At 27.2% G+C, this 20,624-nt stretch overlaps 1 protein-coding gene across 3 annotated transcripts in view; it reads right to left on the reverse strand.

Moving 5' to 3' along the window:
- Nucleotides 1-7,113: 7,113 nt before the first annotated feature.
- The window catches only part of LOC136088967 (receptor-type tyrosine-protein phosphatase epsilon-like), a 158,580-nt gene continuing 145,069 nt past the window's right edge, over nt 7,114-20,624 (reverse strand). The window contains exons 18-24 of one of the 3 annotated variants that reach the window (XM_065814258.1): nt 18,352-18,469; nt 16,949-17,034; nt 15,774-16,862; nt 12,750-13,060; nt 7,866-8,008; nt 7,607-7,742; nt 7,114-7,495 (exon numbers count right to left, since the gene is read on the reverse strand). In XM_065814258.1, coding sequence (XP_065670330.1) covers nt 7,421-7,495; nt 7,607-7,742; nt 7,866-8,008; nt 12,750-13,060; nt 15,774-16,862; nt 16,949-17,034; nt 18,352-18,469 — 1,958 coding nt within the window. In that variant the 3' untranslated portion in view covers nt 7,114-7,420. Of the gene's footprint in view, nt 7,496-7,606; nt 7,743-7,865; nt 8,009-12,749; nt 13,061-14,398; nt 14,522-15,773; nt 16,863-16,948; nt 17,035-18,351; nt 18,470-20,624 lie in introns of those variants that run through there. The other 2 variants (XM_065814259.1, XR_010642672.1) reach the window with 2 other exon arrangements.

Here is a 20,624-nt window from a genome sequence, read left to right on the forward strand (position 1 = left end):
AAATTATTAACATAGTTGATAATTTAACTAAAATTTAACTTTAATTTAAAAATAATAACATAATTTAAATTATTAACAAAGGCATGATGTGTAACATTAAGATAACTATCTATTCATAGTGTTATCAGTCCACTCGTCTACTGTTAGTGAGAATTTAACAATTTTTTCCTTTAGATCCTTCATAATACTAACTGTTTCTTTTTTTTTATTTTATAAAATTTTAAAATGCACTTTGTTACAGTAGTAGGACTTTTCGGTATGTCAAACCCTTTACTTCTAATGTACCCATTAATGGCTTGTGATTTCACTATAGAATTCATTCTCTGCTACACATTGCGATAAACTTTCATCTAATGTTTTAGTTTTAATTTATATTTTTATGCTATTATCAGCATAAGTACTTTTAAACTTTTTCGATGTCAATGGTTCACTTTGATCAAAACTTATCTCGAATGAATTTTTAGTAGCAGCAGATAGGCTGGAGGAATTTAAGAGAATCTTATGAACTTTTAAATGATTAAGAAGTGGCGTTGTAGATGATCCTTTACATCCTAATTGTTTACTACAATGCTTACAGAAAGCATTATCCCTATTTTTTCATTTCTCTTAAAATGGTTCCAAACTTCAGATCGTTTTGACATTACAACTTTTAGAGTTAGAGAAACATGAAAATTAACTATAAATTTAAAATGAAAGTAATATATCTACAGTGAAATATTAATCTTGAATTTTGTGTAATAAGTCACTTATTCAAGTAAATACTTATATAAATATGCTTATAACTTGTTGTACGACCAATTTAAAACAAATTGGAAACTGTTATTACATAATAAAATAGAGTAAAAGCGGGTCAAACCGATCACCGAACAATAAAAATCAAGTAACTTTATTATTTTTTTAAATTTTTAAAGTATTTTTTTTAAATAAGATAAAAAATACCAACAGGCACATTATTTATTATTTATTAATTTTTTTTAGTTGTATTTGAAAGTATGAAAACTAGGAGAAAAAAAATGATCGCTTTTGGCAGAAAGTCTGTTAAAACCGATCAATATAAAATACATTTAATAAATTTAACATTTTATATATGTAAATGTATATATTTATATATATTTTTTATATAGCATACAGAAATATGCTATATATTTTTTATATAGCATACAGAAATAATAAAAGATTTACGGTTTACATTTTTTACAACAAAAAAAATCTGAACCCATTACAAAAATTTTTGGCAAACATATTTTGTTGCAGAGCCAAGTATTGCAATTTGGATTCTCGCATGACATCATGTCTGAATGTAATTCTTTTTTACACTTTCTACATTTAATAACATTTCTTCTTTTGGCTGAAGGTGTTGTAATTGGTTCTATATTTTGAGTTACTTCTTTTTCTGCAGGGTTTGGCAATGGCATTATGAGTTTACAGAGGGTTTTACGCTTTTTAGCTTGTTTTTCAGCTAATTTGAGTTGCTTAACTTCTTCTCTTTTTTTGAGATGATCTGCAACACCGTGTTCTGTAATAAATTGGCCAACAATTTTTGGAATATTAGGTTGCCTCAATTTTTTTACATGAGACTAATTTTTTTCTTGAAAAAAATCCTTTAACTCATTTTCCATTTCGATTTTCATTCTCTCATGTAGCGCTCTGTCGAACCTCGAAGCTGCTGTTGCTTATTCAGAAGATAATGCTAAAGACTATATTGTTCTTTAGGGCGTTGAAGACGTCGGTTGATTAAACGTTTCGGAGATAGTTAATGCCTGTTGATTGATTTTGTTTTTGTTAAGTGGAAATAACCCAGTATATTCAAAACCAGCAATAGCGTGCAAACGTATAAAACACTTACCGCGCTCATACACCTGTTTGAGCAACGTAAGAAAATTTTCTTTATCTAAGTTTTTGCATTTTGTGTCTTTGTAATATTTGGTAAGAACTGCCTTCCACACTTGCTAAACATGGCAATAGACACCTCTGTCCAGTGGCTGAAGAATGTGAGATGAGTAGGCTGGTAGACAAATCAAAATTATATTGCTTTCCCGACATAGAAATACAGCTGCTAAACTGACGTGAGACGTATGTCCATCAAGATGTAAAATATGAGTACCACTAATAGCTTGACATTCTGGTATATACACTTCCTTCAACCATTCAATAAATATGTCATGGTCCATCCAACCAGATTTAGAAATTGAATATTTTGTGCCAGTCGAACCACCTAAAGCCCACTCAGCTCTAAAGTTTCGTTTTGCTTTGTATACCACGAATGGTGGTGTAAAGTATACATCAGCATTACAGCAATTGTTCACTGTATCATGGATTTTTTCATTGTTACCAGTGAGTTTCAAAACACGCTTTGCACCTTTCGACATACTACAGTTGCTTTGCCTTGATCACCACAGAAACCCGTTTCATCGCAATTTCAAATGTGACAACCAGAAGTTATCCCAGGCAAATGATATTGTTTAGTGACAACTTCAAAATAATTATCAATTATTTCTTGCGTACAAGAAGCGGCTCTGGCAGATGCTAAAGTGTGAGTTTTTCTTGAGGAAATTTCTTTAGACCATCGGTTTATAAATGCATAAAACCAGTCTTTGCCAGGCCTGCCGTTTTTAAATAGGCCTGATTGATTTGTACGAAGAAGGTAACCGCTACGAAGTCCATGACATTATTTCGTGTTAAACCATAACCCCAATCACATAGGAACTTAAACGCATGCACCATAATTGACTTTGTTTGCTGTGAGAGTACGGTAGTTGATCCTGATCCCTTGAAGCTGGCATTGTTGTTGTTCTTGCAACCTATTAGAGTTGAGAGTGGAATGCCATATTTAAATGTAGCTTTTCTGATTGAAGTATTTTTTTCTTTTATATCATTTAACGCAGCTTCTATATCTTCTTCATTGTATGACTTTTTACTTGTTGTTATCTTAAAAGTGAATAATTAATAAATATTATTGAGTCATTTTTGTAAAATGACTTTATGTAGGATGAACCCGGAACTAACACATGAGAAAATCTAATAATTTAATTCACCTAGGTACCTAATTTAAAAATTCACATACTACTTAATAAAGGAATTTAAAGTAAATATGAGAATGATCGGTTTTACCAGAAAAAATTTAATATTAATTTTTCTTACTTTTTTGTCTAATTTTCTACTATAAAACGAAAAAAAGTTATGTGATCGGTATTAAAATTAAATTTTCTACAAGATAGAGGTAAAATTATTTTTAAACGAATTATGGTTCCCGAATTATTACGATAGCAAATAAAAGAAAAAAGCAAATTTTTACGACTCTCTTTTAAACTTTTATAAAAATAAAATGACTGAAAAATGACTTGGATTTTATTTTGACACATTTGAATAGAGGAGATTATTCTCTTTCTTCTCGTGTTTTTATTTTTTAAATATTCCTATCAGTTCCAGTTTTATTTAAATTTTTCGATCAGTGATCGAAAAAATAGTATGATCGGTTTGACCCGCTTTTCCTCTAGCTTAAATTAATAATAAAAAAATATAAACAATATAAATCAAATTGGAATACAATAAAAATAATATAAATTAAAAATGGAAGTAATATATCTAGTGTGAAATATTAACCTAGAATTTTGTGTAATAAGTCACTTATTCAAGTAAATACTTATATAAATATACTTATAACTTGTTGTATGACAAATATAAGACAAATTGGAAACTGTTATTACATAATAAAATAGCTTAAAATAATAATGAAAAAGTAAAATAATTTAAATTATGTATGATTTATATTATATTTATATTACTTTACAGTTAGACTTTACTAAACTACTACGAAACAATGGCTATGACAATCAATTTTAATTTTTTGTAAACATGTGTATTTATATTTTACAAAATATAACTATTAGAAATCACTAAACGTATTACTAAATTCTTACTAAGTTTTTATTGGTTATAACAAAAAATTCAACTTATTGCATTTAAATATTTTACATTAAAATTGTGCGACCCCAATATTTCGCTGAGAGACTCCATTTGGGGTTGCTACCCATAGTTTAAGAAGCTTTGTTTTCGATGATATTAGTATTTGCTTTCATTCTGCTAATTAAATGATATATTTACTCCAAGAACAATAAATGTTTAAATAAAAAGTGAAGAAGTCATGCACATTTTTATTACTTTAATTTCTGGTAAACTTATAACAAAAATCCAAATATTATAAGTAAATTTTAACGTCAAAAATTTTGTGTGTTGTAGATTATTAGATCCGCCTGAAATATTCGATCCCATTGCATGTATTAATAAATTAGACGGGTCTAATAAATACAAATAATCTACTATAGCAGTAGATTATAAGATCTGCCTGATTTATTAGATTCCAATGCGTAGGGAAGAGTGGGGTAATGGTGAACGTGGGGTAACTCCGAACTTGATCGAAATAGCATAAAAGAAAAAGCTTATATATTTTGATTTCCAGATTATTGAAACACTTATTAAGCGTTTTAATAATCTGGAAATGGCAATTTTAAAAATTGAAACTAATTTTACTTCAATTTTTTAGTCTATTGTTATAATTAACTATGTTATGACTCAGAGGAACGTTTCTGAAGAACATTGTTTTAAAACGCATCCTCGTTTTAAGTTTTACGCAAAAGGATCTTATAATTTAGGCGGATCTAATAATCTACTTCAGTACACTGGTTTTTTCTGATATTTTATTATTTCAAGTTTTTCAAAAACAGAGAAACTATTTTCTGCTTGATTTTGTAAATAGGCAGGAAATTTTTAAACATTTTTATGAGTTTAAAACACTTTTACGAGTTAGGGTACAATTATAACCAATACGATACCACTGGGGTAACGGTACTGATTAACCATTGTAAAATAGTTTTACACGTAAACTATCATCAACTCGTATACACTCGATAACTTCTGGTTCATTAAACAAAAAGCTCATTAAACAACATTTTGTCAAATAAAATATGATCATTATGTTTTAGCATTTGGTAGCCATTTGGGCATGGAATACCAGCAACACAATTTACGTCTTGTATTAAACCATTTTTTTAAATATTCGCTACTTTGATCATTTTGGTAAAGTTATGTTGGAGATTTTCTTTTCACCATTATTGTTGGTGAAGATTTTGCAATAAGACTTGGGTGTATAGTTGGTAACGGTTTTTACTTTTATTAAACGAAATCTTTTTGCCTACTTTCCATGTTTTAAATGTTTTTCTTTAAAATATTTTGCACAAATAATAGATGACTTAGCTGGTATCCAAAGATGTTTATTTACAAACTTTATCCATTTTGATCTTAAATCTTCATTCACTGGAAACGAAAAAACTGGCACCACATCATGTTTTGAAAAGTTTGAGTAACAACCAACAACCCAACATTTGTTAATCATTTTATGTCTAATACAACTTTTTCTTTTTCTTCTTTTTTACTTTGAATTTATATAGATCATGACAATTTTCTTCGAAGCCGCTCAACTGACCTTCTATTTTTTTGGCAAAAATACAGAATATTAGGCTGTATACAAATAGTAGGCCATGGCCATTTTTTTAATGAACTTTGTTTATTTTCAGTACATTTTCTATTAATTTTGATTAGTTTTGAAATATATATTAATTTTTTATGTAAATACCTTCTTCTTCGACACCCATCATAATCAATTAAAGATTTTACAGCATACAAACTCAAGTAATGCTTTCAAAAGTTGATTTTGGCCGTAAGCGTCAACAACAAAGCATACGCAAAGATTGAGTTCCAACTACTGTTATGACTGGAAGGGCGGTGGGTGTTGTGGGCACCACTTAAAATGTTGTTATTTAAACTTTCATGATGTATTGTATACTTTTACAAGATTCTTATTAAAATTATTAACTCATAACGTTTAATCGTAAATTTTTTCGATTTTTGATCGACTTTTACATAAAAATACCCCACTCTGTAGCGTAGCGCTTTTTATTGTAAGTTTTGAGCTTGAAAGGGATCTCACTTCTGCTACAGCATGGGGCTCACAGTGGCTGGTGAACTTTAATTCAGATAAAACTCAATTTTTTTCAGCCAATCGTTATCGCAATAAGTTAGATCTTCCTATATTTATGAACGGTAATGTACTCGATGAGTCACCTACTCGTCATCTTCTAGGATTAACTCTTACTCCCAATCTTTCTTGGAAACCATATATCAAATCAGTTGCAAAATTAGCATCTGCTAAGGTTGCATCTCTTTATCGAGCTCGTCACTTTCTTACTTCGGATTCTATTCTTTATCTATATAAATCTCAAATCCGGCCTTGTATGGATTACTGTTGCCATATCTGGGGCGGATCTTCTAATGATGCCCTTTCTCTTTTAGACAAGGTGCAAAAACGCATTGTAAACATAGTTGGACCTGCTCTTGCAGCCAACCTCCAACCATTATCACATCGTCGTAATGTTGCTTCTCTTTCTCTTTTCTACAAATACTATAATGGGCACTGCTCTAAAGAGCTAGCGTCTCTTGTGCCATCTACTAAAATTCATTTTCGTGTTACTCGTCATTCAATTAAGTGCCATCCTTTTTCTGTGACTGTTCCTAAGTGCTCCAAAAACGCTTAATCGTCTAGTTTTTTTTCCTCGAACATCAGTTCTTTGGAATTCGCTTCCTTCATCTTACTTTCCTGATTCATATAGTTTGCAATCTTTTAAGTCGACCGTCAATCGTTATCTTGCTCTACAATCTTCATCTTTTCTCTTTCAGTAACTTCCAACTTTAATTAGTGGCTGCTTGCAGCCTTGTTGGAAGCGAAGATTTTTAAAAAAAAAAAAAAAAAAACTATACTTTAAATTGATAACGTGAAATTATTACATTTAACTGTAAACTTAATGAGAGAATTTAAAATTTCAAAATTAATCAACTATTATGACAAAATGAATCTTTTGACAAAATGATGTCAATGGTGAAATAAAAAAAGACGAGAGTAGGATGACATATTTTTAGTTCACTTATGATTTAAAGGCACTAAGTTCTCTGCTTTTAAATTAATGGTGAACATAAGAATAGTAAATGTTGTATTTAAATAAATTTAATTTACTTTGAAACTTTATTTTATTTTCTTATAAAAAATTTCTTTAATAAAAATTTATTAGTAAAAAATACATATATTTCAAAGTTAATATAAAAATATAAATTAGAAAAAAATTTATTCCGAAACATAAAAAAAGCTTCATAATTTAAAAAACGCTCAATACCGTAATATTAAAATATTATCGTAAAACAATTAACACAGAACAACATAAAAGTATATATTAAAAAATAAAACATTTTCTCTCTAAAAAAAAGTAATAAAAAATTTAATAACTCTTTATAAAATAATGTATTAATTTAAAAATAAAGATCTCTTTTATATAACTAAAAACGTTAATAAAATTTCCTTTTCCATTTGAGTTCATTTAAAATTTGAATAGGAAGAAAAAGTCTCCAAATAATGTTTCACCAACTTATAAACAAATTCATATTGAAGCTGAAAACAAAATTTAATTAATACCTCATAAATTTTTTTACTGAAATACGAAATAAATGTTAGGCAATAAAAATAGAAGAGAATTCTCTAAAACATTCATCAAAGACTTACCAAAGTTTGAACAAACTGAGGCTGCGATAATTGAGCTCTTCGCACAACTTGAAATACATCAACCAGCTCTTCTATTTGAGATTGTTCTATTGCATTGATACACGAAATAAAAGTACCGGAACGATTTACACCGTTGCTATAGAAATTAAAATAGCCAAAAACAACTTAGTTATATTAAACTATTTATTTTAAATATATAATACAAAATGTTAAAAATATAACAAAAATATTTGAAAAAAACATCACACAATAAGATTACTTGCAAACGACAGCAATGGTATCATTTCCTAGACATAGCTGTGATTTTGTCACTTCACCAATCAACTGTAAAATCAAATCAAAACTTGGTAAACAGTTCTCCGACCAAAAGCTAAACTCTAGCATGCACATGATGGTTTCCGTCTAAAATATCAGTTCGTGTCTTGTACAAAAAAAAAAAATTATTAGAGGAAGATTGAAAGATTTATATAAAGATGGCATTAATTAAACACTTATATGGAAATTAAAATAATAAGGTAAGTTAATTAGGTTACTCATCAGTACCCAATATAAAAATTGTAAAAAATGTCAGCAGTGACGTTTAAGATAAAAGACAAAGAATTTTCAATTATATATGAAAAAAAGTTTAACATTTATTTTGTTTAAAATTGAACTCATTCAAAATCGTACTTTTACTCAAACAAACTTACCATGAGTGCCTGACTTTTTTTGAATTGTAAAACTTAAAAACAAAGTTGTTAGTTTATTTGGGGGATTGTTATATTAAAAGTGAGATCAGTATTAAAGGAGGAACAATATGGAAAAAGAGAAAGTGGATCTTATAAGTACGTACAAGTAAAAAAACAGTTTTTCCAAAGCAAGTTCTCCCACCATAAAACCATGTTATGCTAACAAATTGCTGATAAAAATGCTGAAACTTATATACTGCAAAATAACTGCTGATTACAGGAGGAAGTGAACCAGATGCAGCAATTAACATTAAACACTAGAAATGAAAAAATCTAACAACTAAAAAATCCATCAGAGCACTTATTTATAACTTGTTTGTGTCACAAGTTTTTACGCAGTGTGTCCACTTGTGAGAACACACTGGTTATCAATTTAGTCACATTCCACATTGTACAATTGTAAGCAAATGATGTTTAATGATGGTGTTATTTCATTTTCAACAAAAAATCTGACACTTGATTTTGTTGGGAAAACCAAGGAAATTTCATGCAAATACACTTGACAACTGAATCAGCATGCAAATGAAGTAATTGCTATTGATCAACTTCCTGGTGGTAGAGCTTACAACTGTCAGAATTACATTACAAAGTCTGTTAATAATCTTGCCAAGTCATTTAGTGACTTCTACCAAGTACAATAAAATGTACAAAGCACTTTTATTGGCAGAGAGTGACCGAGTGGCAACAAACTGCGCAACATTAAATTAAATTTTCACCTTCAATTGTTGGATACATTGATCTGTTCTTACAAGTTTTCACAGAGCACTTAAGACATTAAAAGAGAAACTTTTTAGAAGAGATTACATTGCAGTAAACATTGTTTACAGCTGAAAAAAATTCACTAAATAGAATAATAATATTACGAGTTTTAAATCCTAATAATACAGATTTTATAAATAACATAAAAATTCTTTTATTTCACACGCTTCTTGTGCCTTCAAAATAACCTTATGTAATTTAAATATGATTTAAAGGGTTCTGATGTTATAAAAATGTTAAAGTTCTTCATTTATCATTTGTATACATTGGATCTTATTTCAATTATTCTGTACATCCAACAACAAGGGTTAACTAGGTTCAAGCGTGGTTTAATCCAACTTTGCTCAGAAGTTTATTTACTATTTCACTTGAGAATACTACTTGCCTCATGACCATGGCTCATTAATGTTGATGATATTGATCATTAAAGTTGTCATTGAGTCATTAATGTTGATGATGAGGATAAAGCATTTTTCTACTCAAAAAAGTAGTCTTTTGCATGCACATTTATCTTTTGCATAAAGTTGTTAGTGTTAAGCAACTTTATTAAATCAGCATGTCTTGGACAATCATTAGATCATGATCTGATCTATATATATTTTTTTTTTCTGTTTAATTATGTTAAAACATCTTTAGTTCAGTTTTATCATAAATTAAGCTTAGATGGAGGTCTACTAACACGGTATAAGCAGTTTGTAATATCAGGTAGGTTTTAAGTAGTATTGCCACTAGAGCTTTAAGTTATGGGTGGTGCAAATTGGTATTTGTAGTTGTTTTATTAGGAGAAGGTAAATCATTAGCAGCAGATGGGAAACAGCAACCAATTGTTGATTTTAGGTTATTTTCATCAGATTCTATGTTATTACTGGTATTTATAGCTGTTGTCCTCTTTGGGTAGGAAAGATATTTTAAAGCTTTCAGGTGCTTGAACTTTTTAAATGTGGGAAGTTGCACATGATGCTAAGTTATGTATTGATACAGTGTCAATTCTGCTATTCATACATATTTTATATGTGCATAGTGGGATGATATAGTTTCAAGCTAGCTGATTCTACCAGTGGATCTCCTTTTAATCTTATATGATTTTTGTGCAAGATAGTATAACCAGAGTCTAATAAATTAACACCAGTTATAGTTGTGGGTTTGAAAGCCATTAGTTTGTTATACAAATTTGTAGCTGTGAATAGTAGTGATCTAAGAGAGGATAGAGCTGCAAGATGTACCAATTTCCAATCAGTTTTTAATAGCTCAAAATTTATACAAAACAAAATTTAAATTAAGTCTCTTCCATGGTCTAGTAGAGGATATAAGTTGACCTGGTGGGTTTTGGAAAAACTTTTAGTCTGAACTCCCAGCATACCTGACATGTTTCTAATTTCACTAAGGTAGGGTACGTTTTGTGTTTTACAGTAGTGGTTTAGTTGTGTAACTCCTGGAATAGTTTGATATTATAGTTGTTGAAGAGCACAAAAATTGATATTTGTGGCGAGACATTAAAAAAGTACATCTGCAGCAAAATTTTTCAGTTCTGATTAAAATATTAAACTGATATTCAGATAGTTCTAAACACTATCTTTCAGTCTGTTAAAATATCAAATTTTGAGGCGGAAAACATGTTTCTATTGGAAAAAAGTATTCAATAATAATGCATTATTTTAACCAGATGTAGCTACATATTAAATTTTATTCAGATATAATTACATCTGGAGTAAATTTTTCCAGATATTATTGGACTTTTTGGAGAAATATTACCAGATGTAGTTACATTTTCCCAAAGATGTTGTTAGGGGTCATTGAATTTCCAGATGATATTAGACAGATTTTATTGGAGTAAAAAAAAAATACAAATGATATTGGACAAAAGTGTACAGATGTTGTTGGACAGATGTAGTAGTCTTTTACCAAATTATTTAGTTATTACTTGGTATAATTAAGATCCATTTACCATAATAAAAAAAGCTTTTAAAGTTGTTTAATGTTGATTGGAGTAGAATATTTTTGTAGAGCCTGAAATATTTCAGGATCTGGTTTTAACAATCTATTTTCTATTAAGTGTCTGAGGAAACAAAGCAAGGTTTAAGAAAACTTTTTTTCATTCCAAAGTTATTTGCTGTTACTTTAAATGCTGTGAGGTTTTCTGTCATTTTCTTCTTGATTGGACCTAAATATAATAATATCATCTAGATTGGGATAGGTTTTTTGCTTGTATTATAAGACAGGTCATCCATGATGTTTTAAAAATGGCTAATGCATTTGTGCACTCAAATTGGAGTTTTTTAAACTCATACAATTTTCTATTTGCCTGAGGTACCATTATATTGGCCACAATTTTTACCTGGTAAATTATCTGCAAGACAGATTGATCAGACATAAACCTTAGGGAAATAAATGATAGTTCAGAGCCTTTGTCAATGAGGGCTGATACTGATAATCCATTAATTGTTGGACTTTTAAAGCTTAATTTTTAATTTATAGACTAAATTTGTAGCTGTTAGTTGAATGCTATCTTGATCTGTTACTCTCATAATGTTTTGATGCACTCTTTATGTGTGTTTTATTTGAGTGCTTTGGTTTTATGCTGTTTTTTTGGTTTAATTTCTTACTTAAGCAGATGGCTGCCTAGTGTTTATTTTTTCCACATTGCAAGCTCCATAGTTGTTGCTGTGAGTAAAAGTTTTTCAAGTGAGTCACTGTATAATTATATTAGGCATTGACAAATCTTGTTACAAAGTTTGTTTTTTGTGATGGGAGTAGGAATCAATACAAATTAGGATATATCAAAGTTATTTCTGCAATCCAAATCATTTAATTGTATGACAAAGTAATTGAAAACGTTTTTTTATAGTATTTTTATCATAAATTATAACTATTGTAAAAAATAGGTATAGTTCCAGACTAAAAATTTTATTAAGCTGACTAATTACTTTCTAGAAAGCTTAGTATATAGTAAGACTAAGAAAAAAATATATATATTTTCAGTATATACACTTATATACACAATATTAACTATATGCATAAGAATTTGTAAAATTCTAATTTTTTCATTTTTAACTTTTTATTTATAATTAAAAATTTCAACTACCAACATTAATTTCTTAATTATAGTTGTTAAAGCACTTTGTTGAATGGAAAATTCTTAAACAAAATATTTAACAATAAAGTTAAAATGTTAGACAAAAAAATCTTTTTTTATGCAAAACTAGTAATAAAATAAAACTTTATAAAATTTCTTAAGAAAACTTCATGAAATTCTGGCTATGAAACTAGTTTCATAGCCACATTTTTATGAAGTTTTTTTAAGAAATTCTTGTAATAAAATTTTGTTTCTGGATTTCTGGAACTGTACATTTTTTAACTTTTTGTTTTTTATAAAATTTTAATCATAGTTATACTAATTTAACTTTATGTAACCTATTAACCTATTAACCTGTTAACCTTTTTGTATTCATAAAAAAAAAACTATTATTTTGAAAGAAATGAAACTCATCTAAAAATTACATCATTTGTTCAAATTAAAGTTTAATTTAAATGAGTATTGGATAAAGAAGAACATAAAATTTGCAAACTTATTTTCATTTTTACATCTAAAAACAACTTTTTATTGTTAACTATATAATTAAAAATATATAAAGTAATCTATAAATATAAAACTATACCTCAGTAGAAACACTCAAGTTTCTTTTTATTATAGATTCTAACTTCTCTTCAGCAGTCAATCTTACAGTGATGCCATTAAGTTTTAAATCACAATCCGATGGATAAAATTTATAATAAGATTTTTCTTTTTGTTCATTGTGAGAGGTAAGGTATACTATAGTTGATACATTAAGTTTCTTTAAAACATCCCAAAACTCTGTAATAGTAGTTTGAAGTGGACACTGAGTTGCAATAAATGCTTTCTTTCTTTTATAACCATCAACAAAAACAGCATTGAGGTATGGTTCACTAGAAACCAATGCATTCTCTCCTATAAAAAAATATTGTGTTATAACTTCAAGATAGAGTAAAACAGTTCTTATCATAGAAAAAAAGTAATGTTCAATGAAACAGGTAGTGGCCAGTTTTTAATAACAACTTTAAATACATGTAATTCAAATTTACTTTAAACAATTGTATCCTAATGAATTACAGAAACATATATAAGCCATCTACATGGCCTACTCAAAGTTAACAGTCTTAAAATCTGCATTTTTGTAAACAAAATTGATTATGTTCAAGTTTCTTTTAAAAATTGTCTTTGTTTATTGTGCATCTATTTAAAAAATCTATATCAAATCCAATAAGTAAAGTTCAAACAACGTGTTGAATCTTACTTATTGGATTATCAGTTTTTAAAATTAACTGTCATCCAAAAAACTTTCATAAGTAATTATCTTTGTTTTGTTTTTTACTTGTGAGATTTATTTATCACAGATTTATCACCCAACTTTAAATGCTCAGAAAAACTAAACTTTTTAATTTATGAAAACTTTGAACGGAGCAGTTGAGCTGATTTAATCTATAACAAATCTGATTTAATAATAACAAATTAGTGCTCTTTTAATAAAAAAAAAATGATAAATATTATTCCAAAAGCACATAAAATGAATAACTTTATTTAGTATACATGGTAGTTTAACTATTGGACCATCACAGAAAACTCAGTAATATATATCGATCATTTTGAAAATAATTGATAAGATAATCTTATTTAAATCAACAAGACTCAGCTTCAAGTAAGCCCATAACAAATAATAAATAAAACCATAATTTGCAAGATAAAAAAATGATTTAAGAAGACATGATATAATTAAAATCATTATAGATCTTAATGAAAGACTGGATTTTTATTTAAAAGAATTTATATGTGCGTATCTAAATATATTTTGATGAAGAATAACTTACTCCTAACATTCAGAGTATGAAGGCTTTTATCCTAAAAATTCTAGTACTGTTACCTGAATGGTTTCAAAAAAATAGTGTTTGCAAAATGTCAGATACTAGTATGTTAATTTTGCATGAAGTTGCAGAGAAGGTATCAAAAAGTATATTATCAGAATTGAATAAACGGTTTCTTTATAAAACACAAGTCCAATCTACACCAATGAAATAATTAGATTTTTTCTGATGCAAAGATACACACAAAATCAGCCATATACTTTGATATAATTGTAGAAGAGTTTCCACTTTTTTCATTATCTTAAAATCATTTTCAAAAAGTAGTATTTATCTAATATCAGAACTACATTTGGAAAATATAATAATGCTGTCTGAGCGGTTTTAGTTGATGAAATTAATTTACAAAAACGTGAGTAAAATTACTTACAAATTAACAATTTATTGAATTCAAAACAGTTTGTATTTTCACATTTTGATATCATCGAGTTTGAAGATATTATTGAAGATATGTTGAAGTTGGTGAAATTTCGTGGAGTCTATTGCACTATGTCTATGAATAAGATGAATTGTTACCTGCTAAACTAAAAAAACTTTCAAAATAAACACCTTAACTTTATATCCAAGCAACAGCATTTGCATTAATTAAAATACTAAAAGTGTTTTAATTAATGCAAAATTGCACTACAAGTCTGATAGAAAGTTTGCTTTCAGAAAAATAAGGATGTTTTAACTAGATTTAAAGCTAATCTGAAGCTGATTGGAAACATATTTCAGTAAATATTGTTAATTGGGTGGTGACACATTTTTAGTCAGTTTACATAAAGTTCAAAGCTCTAAAAAGATATTATGCATGAAATCCTAAACTAAAGCCAAAATTAATAGTTGGATAATCTAAAACCTGATATAAATATTGAAAAAATAACCTTTATATGAAATTGTAAAAACTTAGCAATAACAATTAAAAAGTTGCCATCAATATGATTACATCACAAAAAAGATTGTAGATTATTCTAACTTTGCTGATATCATTAAATTTTAATCAAGTCTTAACAGAGTATTTTGAAATTTTGTCACATGTTGGTTTAACAAAACCTTCTTAAGCATTAGCTAATTATGTTTGTAAAGAGTTTATAATTTTAAACACTGTAAAGCAATTATTATTAAGGTATTCCTCTAATAGAAAAAGTGCATCCTTGTTGATAACTAAAATATTTTAAGCAACTGAAAAAAGTTTTATGTGTTAGGCCCGCAGAATCAAAAATTATATGGGAGGGAAGGGGGGCAGTGCTGGAATTAGGGGCCTTGAAAGGATCTTTTTTTTTTTAAAAAAAAAAAGTCAACACAACATAGTTTATATATTGTTTTTAGTAGAGATTTTGTGACATAAATGCGTTGTTTTTTTTATTCGTAAATTTATGTAGCAGTACATTTTTAAAAAGAAATTTGGATCATAGTTTTACCAACACATTCCTGTTAAAACATGTTTGTTGTTTGTATCAATAATTCTTAATTATTGATACAAACTTTGCAGAGCAAAGAATAATAATGGCTAAAATTGTAAAAATAAAATGGCACAACATTCATTTTACATAGTGTGGCTTTTTTAAATTTCAAAACGCTACAAAAAAAACTTAAATATTGGAATGGCTATTTATTTTTCAGGCAAAAATTCAAAATATTAGATTATGTACTTTAAGTAGGCGATGGTATATATAGCCATAAATAAGGTTTGTTTAAACCTAGAAAACAATTATTCATATTAAATAAAAAATAAAAAATGAAGTTCTAATGCCATAACTTACGTGGTAAAATGTGAGGGTATCTATTTTTTTGCAAATTTTTATTCAGCTTTGCTGTTTTAAAACAACAATTTTCTTGAACTGGAGAAATACTTTTAAGAATTTTTAACTCTTCCTCAATAAGTGTTTTTCCTGTGGAAGAATCTTTTTTGAGTAGTTTGTTAAGAGTAGTTGGGAAACTTGAAATTGAAATACCAGTTCGACCACATGTTACTGCTTCATAAATTGCATCATAAACAAATATGTATTGCTCTTTTGATTGGATCATTTGCATTCTGTCTTGGCAAATAGCTTCAAAGTAATTGAAAATATCAACTTTTTGTTCTGTGTCGATTAACCGCAACATTTCATTGACTATAATAAAAGTACCTGTGCGACCAACTCCAGCACTGCAGTGCACAACAGTTAGAGATCTATCAGAATACGGCACTAAGCATCGGAATCGATGGCAAAAGTTTAGTAACATTGTTGGGTATTCAGGGCAACCATAATCAGGCCATGATGTAAACTGCATATGAATAAAATGATGATTGATTTCCTTGAAATTTAAAGAAATATAACGAATAATATAATCAGCAAAGTTTTCTGTTTTTGTAACACAAACATTAATACCACCATATTCTTCATTTCTTTCTGGCCAATATTGAGCAGATTTTATTTTATCTTTTTCAATTAGATTAGTAAGCATTACAATAGCTTTAGGTTTTTCATGAAAAATCATTCGCCAGAAATCAACAATAGTCTCATTAATAGGAGCCTGGGTTGCAATGTAAGTTACTTTTTGAGAGTAGGAGTGTATGTAATTTGCATTAATATAAGCGTTTTTATAATTAGTGAAATCCGGAACTAGTTTGACCAGTGAGTGATCATATGGTAGAACATTTGCATACCTATTTTTCTGAGGGAACTTTGTAGCCTCATTGTAGGTATATATTTTGTTTTCAGGAACACTCTCAAACTGTGTAATAAGTTCTATGCTATCTTTTTTTTTGACATCCAAGTAAAAATTAATAAACTCTTTCACTGTTACTGGTGGCCATTTCTGAATAGTATTTAAGTTGCCATAACATTCTGTCTGTTTTAGGGTAAAGTCTAATAAATAAATATATAAAGATAAGTTAACCTCAAACATAAGTAACAGATACAAACCATAATTTGCACCTTACTATAAACCTTACCTTGAAATGGTTTTTGGATACTTATATCATCTATTTCTTGAAAAAACACCAATTTATCATCATTAACATTTTTTCTTCTTCTAAAACTAATAGTAGTAAAAAAAAAAAAAAAAAAATTAAATTCTTTTATAAATTAAAATATAAAAATAAATTCAACTCTAAATTTAATCATGTGTCAAAAGTTTATAACTACTATTATATTTTTTATAATAGCTTGCATTTTGAGTATAAAAATTTAATTGTATTTAAAATAAATATAATTAAAATGTGATGTTTATATAATATAATATATAATATAGTTATAATATCTAGATATATTAATATGTAATGTTTCAAAACCAGAATGAAATATAAGTTTGAAAGTTTTATTTATCAAAATAATTTTTTTCTACAGAATATATGTAAACAATGAGCACTTACGATAACCAAAGCAACATTTAACAATTAACCAATTATGATATACCAAAGTAGCAATGTATGTATATAAGTTGTTACCTGATACACAACTACAGATGGATGACTTGGAAATAGAAGGATTTTCAATCTAATATTTAACTAGATTCTAATATATTTAGATTATTATTAAGCGCAGATATAGCAAGAGGAGCTGTTAACTGAGCTTTTTTCATGGTTAGTTAATTTAAATTGTTTTCTAAGCATCCAGATCCTGAATGTGGACAATGTTTTTAACATCAACCTGCAATATTGCATGGCCCAAAGAAGCATAAATGAAACTCTTCAAGCATGTGTGTCTTCAAGAAAAATAATAAGCTAAAATCACATGCAATCACTAGAGCCTTTCTCTCTTTGAATATGCTAAATGCTTTTCCAGAGTCTCAGTCTTTCAGTCAATCCACTTTTCATGAAATTTTTTCAATTTTAATATAGCACAAGTTCTGTTTGCATAGGAATGCGAGCTTAATACATATACATATGTATATGTATATGTATATGTATATGTATATATATTTATATATATATATATATATATATATATATATATATATATATATATATATATACATATATGTATATACATTTATATATATGTATATATATATAAGTATATATATATATACATATATATATGCACATTGTATATACATACATACATACATATATATATATATATATATATATATATATATATATATATATATATATATATATATATATATATATATATATATATATATATATATATATATGTATGTATATATATATATATATATTTATATATATATGCATATATATAAATATTTATATATATGTATATATATAAATATATACACACATCAATATAATATTAAACTAACATAGTGATAAATGCCCAGTATATACTAAATGTGCAATCAGTAAATAATTATTAATATATCTCCAATTAATAAAAAAAAGTAAAATACTTAATCAAGAATGCTATCAGAAGCACTACAAAAATTGGTATGGCAGCCAATGCAAAAAGATATGAGTAATTTGAAGCTTTTTTTTTTCCAACTAGAGGTGATGAATTAATGGTAGAAGCTATAAATAAAAAAATATGGTTATAAATGTTAAAACTTTCTCAAAACAATTGGATGTTTTGTTTACAATTAAATTTTTTCCTTTGAATTTAATATGTAGTTTGTATTCAAATTGCTTTTATAAAAATTATTTTTATAAATTTAATATAAATGTTTAAGAATAATATTTACATTTTGTAAAAAATTAAACAAGCTTATTTTATATTAAACCAATACCAATATGAAATAATGACCGGCAAGAAATAAATAGTGATGTCATTGTCAGAATTTGCAAGAAAAATCATAAAAAAACTTATTTTGCCATGACCTGGCTTCATTGCTTGTCCTCAAATTGGAAAAATTAGAAATAATAGGTTGATAGAAGAAGTTTAATATTAAAACAATTGAATAATTAAATATTCTATATAAACACATTTCTGTTTAATTTATAAATATATAATATATAAATTCTGTTTAATTTATAAATATATAATTTATAAATATATTAATAGCTTAAAAACTAAGAGAGTAATAGCAATTTATAATTTTATATAATTTTATTATTAAACTTTATTATTAAATTTTATATAATTTCATTATTAAATTTATGCCATTATTATTTCACAGAAGTGATGGATAGCCCTATAATTACAGAAAAACAGCAAAAAGATTAAAATTTGTTTAGAGAATTGTATCAGAAACACTTTCAAAATGACAGCAGACATCTAACATCATAATAGATCTGGAATTTTGAAAAATAAAAATGGAGCACAAAAATAGTCTTACATTTTGTTAAATAAGGGCCAATACAAGATAAAATTGTGAACTTACCAAAACATTAAACAAAAACCATAAAAAACAACTTTAAATACATTTAGAAACATTTTACTTTGAAAAAACAATGGTGTTTATGCAGTTGGATGGACAAATAATCAATCAAGGTCCAAATAAGATCCTAAAGCAAGAAGTAGATACCATTCAGAGAAGAGTTCCAACCAAAATTTGCAACAAACAATTCAATGCAAAAAAGATATACAATATTTTAAATACTATTTTATATGTTTATTTTTATTGCGCTGATTGTCGCAGTTTTTTTATTGATAATTTTTGTTATAATGTTCAATAATATTTATAAAAACAACTATGTTTTACCATGTCATCCAAGACGCATGAATCATTTGATAAAAAATTTTTCTTGCAAGTAAAGTTGCTCAATATCTTTTATAGTTATTCTGACAATGTCTAGTGGTAGCAAATTTAAATGTAAGTTTTCCATTCTGATGCCGTTTTAAATTTTTAGCTTGAAAATCTTTGAGACAAACAAGAAAATTTTTTATTACTTTGAACTGATTTAAACAAGCATTTTAGTATTCACAGAGTAAGATAAATAAGTTTAAAAACAAGGTATGCTATTTGTGGAAGTGTAAAAGAGGATCAAAGTGGCCATCAATTTTATAAAACACAAGAGTTTCTTAAAAATGAAGACGATTTATTTTATAAATTATATATATATATTTTTTTTAGTTACACCTTTCATTTTTTGATGAAATAGCATTCTTGTTCAGAACTACTCTAATGAATTTGTTTTGGTATGGTAACATCCATCAAAGAAATTTGAATGAACCTACCTAACTTTGATCTGAAATATGTTGCAACTTACTGTAAACTTTAATTATGATAAATATATACAAATTCAAAAATTTCAGCATTAGATTAACAGCAGAAAGTAAAGTTCAAAAAATCTGTCAAAATCTCAACAATGAAAAAGCTGATATTTTATTAACATTTTAATGTGTATAAGTGTAATGTATAAGAAATTAACAGAAAGCATCAGAAGTATAGATTTAGCAAACCTCAAACAACAAACTTATTTAATTTCACAATCTTTTAGCAATAGTATTTTATTGACAATCTTTTCTTTTTGCTTGTCTTTAAGGTTTTTATCATACAGAAAAGTCCGACTTCTAAGTGAGGTATCACATATGATCAGTAAATATTTTTAAAACACCTTTAGCAATATTTAAATCTATAGCTTTATGTTCTAATATGAATTGATAAGAATCAAATCATGGGTAGGAGCCACTATAAACACATTTGGTAACAAACTTGGTAACAAACTAAACAATTATTTGTAACTTAGCTATTGTGCAGCAAAAAATGTGTCTTTCGGGAGCTTG

Source organism: Hydra vulgaris, chromosome 12 (genome assembly GCF_038396675.1).
Source record: "Hydra vulgaris chromosome 12, alternate assembly HydraT2T_AEP".
Taxonomy (NCBI): domain Eukaryota; kingdom Metazoa; phylum Cnidaria; class Hydrozoa; order Anthoathecata; family Hydridae; genus Hydra; species Hydra vulgaris.